Genomic DNA, 6,697 nt, shown 5'->3' on the forward strand with positions numbered 1-6,697 from the left:
CGGAGTAACCCGGAGTTTTGTGATAAATGGTGTGCCATCTTAGATAAATGCTCTTTTGAGCTTATATTGCATGTCATAGAGGAGACAGGACGTGACTTACGCTTGGTACGAAATGAGATCTTACAGTTTGAAACCTCACACATACAGACGATATCGGCGGACAAGGACAATGATTGGCTCAAACGTTTACAGGATCAAGTGTCACAATATAAATCCGAGATACTTGCCTTTAAGAGATCCAAATTTATGCGGGTGACACAGGACTACAAGGATAATACAGTCTACCGGTGGCGTCATGGAGGAAGGCAGGGCACGTACAGGCGGAGATTTCCAACACGCAAGGCACGCAAACCCCCTGGTTACGTCTCAAGCAGCGGTGATTCGGAGGAGGACGCTGACGCGTCCACACAGGCTGCCGGGGATGCTTTTTTATCCATGGAAACACCGGCGAACACGGCGCTAGAAAAAGGCATCGCCGTGGAGGACGCAAACACGGCCAGAGGAAAGGGTCGGGGCAGACCTCCGCGCTATGGCGGCCGGGGGACCAGGAACAGGCAATTATAAATTTATCAAGCCATCAACTGACGGATATGGAGACGACTGTACTGGCAAAAGGTTTGACTTTTGTTCCTTCCACACGTACACATGATTTTAATATGGCTGTAGATAATTATAGATTCACTCGCTCCCTGCGCCTGAGAGAACACTATGGCTGTAGTCCAAATGGGCGGGCTCAGGACAGTATACCCTCTGGTTATAAGTTGCGCAATAACTTTGATCCCATCACTCAGAATACCTCTCTTAAGACCTTTGCAAGGATGGTTAATGGGGCAATTAGGGATACACCTGCCAAGATACACAATAGGGGAAATCTGAACAAGAAGGAGCGGGAGGCCCTCGAGCAGTTAAAGAACAATCCCTCGATTATTATTAAACCAGCGGACAAGGGTGGAGCCGTAGTGATACTGGACTATGCATATTATAAATCTGAGATTTGTTCCCAACTAACTGATGATTCCTGTTACCAAAAATTGACTTTTGACCCCACTTTAAAATTTCAGGGGCAACTGGGCAAAATGTTGGATGAAGCCGTCATACAAGGCTGGATTACGGAAGAACTGAGAAATTTTCTGTACGTCAAGGACCCGGTAAGACCTGTATTATACACCTTACCTAAGGTACATAAAAATTTGCTGTATCCACCAGGTAGGCCAATCATATCTGCTAGGGGGTCCTTAACTGAACAAGTGGCCAAATTTGTGGACTCATTACTACAACCGTTGATACGAACAACAAGTACTTATTTGCAGGATACTAATGACTTTTTGAAGATCATTAATAGTATAGATCCCACCTGGGGTGATAATGGCTTTTTCTTTGTGACCATGGACGTTAATAGTCTCTATACTATAATACCACATGAGGAAGGTCTCAATGCGGTCAGGGAGCTAATGGTGAATGCCGCTGAGTATGATGGCCCGCCCACGGAATTTACTCTGTCACTACTGCACTTCATCCTACATAAGAATTATTTCAAATTTGAGAAGGACTATTTCCTACAAACGTCTGGGACAGCAATGGGGTCCAATGTGGCCCCTACATATGCGAATGCTTTTATGCATGCTTATGAGAAGCGACACATTTTATGCAACCCCTTGTTTCGCAGGTTTGGGGGATACTACAGACGTTATATAGACGATCTGTTTTTCTTATGGTTTGGATCGGAAAAGGATTTGCTGGAATTTTTTGGGGAGCTTAATTCACATAACAGCACTGTACGCTTTACCCTGCATTATGATTTTGAGAAAATCGATTTCCTAGATGTGACTGTATATAAACAAAGTGGCCAATTACACACTAAAATATTTAGGAAACCTACGGATAGAAATACACTGTTGCATTTCAACAGCAGTCACCCCAAACATCTCCTAAAATCCCTCCCGAAGTCACAGATGTTGCGGGCTGTAAGGATCACCAGTGAGGAGCAGGAGAGACAACAAGCCATTCAGGATATGGCAAGTGACTTTTTGGCAAGGGGCTATCCCGCAGCCCTGATAGAAGAAACAAAATCATGGGCACTAACATTGGATAGAGCCTCAGTGTTAAGTAATATAGGAGAGTCCAGGAAGAGTTTGGAGGGTGGGAAGAATAAATTGTTTTATACGACAACTTATGGTCCACATACACCTCTAATTAAGCAATCTGTTTTGCAGAACTGGCCAATTGTTGCAACGGATCCAGATTTGGGCAAGCTGGTGAGTGACGGTTTTTCTTTTGGTTATAAACGCAGTAGGAACCTAAAAGAGTTATTGACACAAACAGATCCAACCAACAAATATACTTGTCACTCCAAAAAATTGACGGGTAGACCTGGAGTATATAGATGTGGCAACTGCAGTATGTGTAGCACACTCATAACGGGCAATCAGTTTTTTCACCCACACACGGGTAAAGCATACAGGATAAAGGACAGATTAACCTGTACGTCCAAAAACGTGATATACATAATTAAATGCCCGTGTGGATTTGTGTACTGCGGTAAGACTTGCAGGCAATTGAAAGAGCGCATTAGTATGCATCGCTCCTCAATTAGGGCAGCCTTGGATCCTAAACCTAGGGGAGATACAAAAAAACAGGATATATCCAAACAGCCGGTAGCACAGCACTGGCTAAATGCTAAACACTCTATTACAGCATTTAAATGTATGCCGATAGACTCTATTCAAACGCCCCCACGAGGAGGAGATGTTGACCGTTTATTGCTGCAACGTGAGGCCTTTTGGACCTATGAACTTGACAGTGTGGCACCCAGGGGATTGAATACCTACCTTCAATTTAACAGCTTCTTACCGTTGAGATGATGTTGAACTTCGACACTCTGTTTGCAATTTATGTAGTTCTTTAAATTAAATTATATATGTGGGTAGGGATTCCTTTGGGGTGACAGGCAGTAAAAAAATGTGTCTTTGAGGTACGTATATGTAATTTATGATTATTTATATGCCATAACAGTAGCTTTTAAATGGACACTCCCACGTGTTTTTAGGATATTTTATTTTTTATATGAATTAAGCACTTTATTGTTATCTCATACCAACCAGATGATGTTGATGTAAACTGTTTATTATGAAAGCACTAGCACTTTTGCACATGGAGCATTGTTTGTTTTTATATGCTAATTACTGAAGGGTCACTTCCTGTCTGTACTTGGGAGGGGAGGGTATTTATTCAGTGAATTGTTTGGCACATGTTTCACCTTGAGAAAGGTCCCAATGGGGACCGAAACGTAACGTCGGTTACATATGCAATAACACTTTTTTACTCACAGAAACCCTGGTGTTGCTGGTCTCTTCTTTATTTTATATATATATATATATATATATATATATATATATATATATATATATATATATATATATATATATATATATATATATATGTGTATATATATGGGCTTCTATACTATGCCCCTGTAGCTCCCCATTTCCATTTTTTCTGATTGCATGCTCTGTGCTGCTGTCAGTTACCTGAACTTGGGGACTGACCCACAAGATACTGAATATATATTACATGAATGTCACAATGCAAGGCTTATTAGTAAATAATTCAGATTTCTGGTTAATGGTAGCTCAGAAATCAGAACAACAGCCTATAATAATCAGCCCTGTAGGATCTGCTTATATGAAGTTGTGTGTGCCTCAACCACCTTGTGAAAACTTTTGAGTTGCGTGCAATGCCGTCTGGGAACCATTGCTAGGGGTTAAATCGACATAATAGAAGAAACCCCACTGCAGCACTTCTTTGTTGCAAAAGTGAAAAGTTGAACTAAGAAGTCAGAAAAACAGGCAATGTTTCGTGCTTAGTCTTGCTCTTTCTTAAACCTTTCTAAAAGCTTGAGAGAGGGCAAGACTAAGCCTGAAACGTTGCCCCTAAACTTAGCTTGTCAACAGCAGGTCACGGGCACTTCTAACAAAATCCAAGATAGAAAACTTCTGTGATAAATTTGAAGGCTTAGATCATTACTACTACAGAGATTCTGAACCTTAAAGGAACAGTTCAGTGTAAAAATAAAAACTGGGTAAATAGTGCAAAATAAAAAAATGTTTCTAATATAGTTAGTTAGCCAAATATGTAATCGATAAAGGCTGGAATGACTGGGTGTTTAACATTATAGCCAGAGCAGCCTATTTATCCAGTTTTCATTTTTACACTGAAATGTTCCTTTAAGGCTGACTCAAAAGGTTCAGTAAATAAAAGCTGGCATTTCTAGCCATATCGATTTTTTAGGGTTTAGTTCTACTTTAAAGTCTGCATGTCTCAGCATGCCCCCTTTTTTACAATCAGTTTATTAACCTATACATAAATAACATAACATAAATTTTTATGTATATGTGGCAAAATGCAGTGCCTGATTGTGGCTGGAGCAAATTAGACTACAATTATGGGATGTGACCATTTTCTTTGCACTCCTTTAGAAAAAAGTTTTTCTTTTCAACAGAACACTCAATACAAAATTCTGAATCATCTCTCTCAATATGCCACTTTAGAGACAATTAAGAAGCATTGTGCCTGACAGTGCTGACATTTCTAAAGTCCAGTATTAGGCAAACTTCATAAATCTCCCTCTTCAAGGGAGAATGCTGGAAATAAGATTTCTATGGCACAGAAGAAATTTTAGCAAATTGTTTTGCATGTTTTGGACATTACATTACATTCAGTGTTCATGTTTAAAGGAATTGCTCAGTGTAAAAATAAAAACTGGGTAAATAGATAGGCTATGCAAAATAAAAAATGTTTCTAATATAGTTAGTTAGCCAAAAATGTAATGTATAAAGGCTGGAGTGATTTGATGTATAACATGTCAGTCAGAACACTACTTTTCAGCTCTCTTGGTTTACAGACTGGTTACCCTGGTTACCAGGCAGTAACCAATCAGAGACTTGAGGGGGGGACACATGGGTCATATCTGTTGCTTTTGAATCTGAGCTGAATGCTGAGGGTCAATTACAAACTCACTGAACAGAAATGTACCATGTGGCCCCCCTTCAAGTCGCTGACTAACTCAGAGTTATAGAGCTGAAAAGCAGGAAGTTGGATTCTGGCTGTTTTATTAGACATCTGTTCACTCCAGCCTTTATATATTACATTTTTGCCTAACTAACTATATTAGAAACATTTTTTATTTTGCACAGCCTATCTATTTACCCAGTTTTTATTTTCACAATGAACTAATCCTTTAAGGGCTTATGTTAGAAGATTTGTTAAATGTAGAATAAAACGCACAAAAAAAGGATTTTGTTAAAAAAAGTGCCATAGTACTCATATTCATAAGACGGTATGGTAAATTCCACCTTTACCTAGCAGTCGTAAGAGAAATGTGACAGCTCCAATATGAAAAATAAAAGATGTTTTATACAGTGTAGTCATTTAGTAATAAACTTAAACTAAATGTGATGCACCCCCAATGACCATTCACAGGCAATATATACATATATGCATTCCTAAACTTAATGGCCTTAGGAGGAGTCATTTATGGCAAAAATGTTGGACACTGGGATCTGGTCTGGAGCCAGGCAACAGTATTTCCCGCAGGCAAAAGAGAAGTCTGTGTCTGCTTATCCTTCATGTGAGTGCAGGACCAGAACTAGGGGGTAGGTCGAAGAGGCACCTGCCTAAGGGTAGGACTACATGGACGTTTTCGGCGCAATGCGACAGAAATAAGGTAAGAGATAGAAATGTTGGATGAAGTCGCAGCGTTGATCCTTCGTGACTGTCGGATGTTGTCGCAGGCGTTTTGTCACAGCGCATCTGATTGCGCCGAAAAAACGTCCATGTAGTCCTACCCTAAGGTGCAATGATCGGGGGTGCTGGTAAGGTACCTCTTCTACCCCTAGTTCTGGCTCTCTTGCCTTCTCCGCATGTCACTGTGAGGTGACCAGCCTGGTTGCCTAGGGCACCTGGCCAGCTTGGCCCACCTCTGGGTGAATGGGAGGCAGCATGGCTTCTTAATCAAAACAAGCTATTAGCAGGCCCGGACCTAGAGTGGCTAGGATCTGGGGGTGGCCTGAAGACCACTATCTATTTCAACTGGGGACTGGATGAGCAGCGGGGAATTAGGTGAAAGTGGTGACAGTGGGTGGTGCTGTGTGAGTGGGATGGGATGTGTATGCTTGGGAGTGGTTTGGGGTTAGTAGCCTAGGGTGTACCAGTTTACATTCTGCATTGGCATTAGCACAGAGGTAGCAGAATAGGAACGTGGAACTACTTTTGGTTCAGCCAGTTGAATCCTTCAGATGCCAGGGAAATCTATGACCTTGTTACCTGCCCATTGTTCTGTTGGTAGAATGATTTGCAGTAAAGAGAGACTGGAGTTTATCAGAACACAGGAATAAATGACTTGCCTAATGTTCATTTCCAAAAATGAATACTTGATTTTGGAAATTGACATTAGGCAAGTCATTTATTCTCTTTGCTCGTTTAACAGATTTTAGTACTTGACTGTTTATCAGGATTATATTTCCTATTATTTGGAAAAATCATGATTCCATTTAATGGGTTTAATGAGAACAGCAGCAACCCCAACTGACAACTCTCTAACCCTAAACTGTTACAATTGAGTCCATTAGTTGATCCATATGATGAATGTCAGCAGCTTATGTATCAGGCGTTACACGTGCCTTTAAAGCACCGGCAAGGA

The 6,697-nt window shown here is 40.8% G+C and overlaps 1 protein-coding gene across 1 annotated transcript; it reads left to right on the plus strand.

Moving 5' to 3' along the window:
- The first annotated feature begins 29 nt into the window (after window positions 1-29).
- LOC121394250 lies at window positions 30-2,827 on the plus strand. The gene is made up of 2 exons (XM_041564652.1): window positions 30-2,255; window positions 2,695-2,827. Exons 1-2 carry the CDS (start codon window positions 591-593, stop codon window positions 2,713-2,715), a joined length of 1,686 nt encoding a protein of 561 aa, XP_041420586.1. The 5' UTR covers window positions 30-590; the 3' UTR covers window positions 2,716-2,827.
- The last annotated feature ends 3,870 nt before the right edge of the window (window positions 2,828-6,697 follow it).

The sequence above is a fragment of the Xenopus laevis genome, chromosome 1L, assembly GCF_017654675.1.
Source record: "Xenopus laevis strain J_2021 chromosome 1L, Xenopus_laevis_v10.1, whole genome shotgun sequence".
NCBI classification, from domain to species: Eukaryota; Metazoa; Chordata; class Amphibia; order Anura; family Pipidae; genus Xenopus; species Xenopus laevis.

Bases quoted from the DNA above. Each gene is read 5' to 3' on its own strand.
- LOC121394250 (XM_041564652.1), top strand. From the start codon at position 591: ATGGAGACGACTGTACTGGCAAAAGGTTTGACTTTTGTTCCTTCCACA. The intron at 2,256-2,694 runs GTGAGTGACGGT...ACTCTATTACAG, and splicing joins ATCCAGATTTGGGCAAGCTG to CATTTAAATGTATGCCGATA.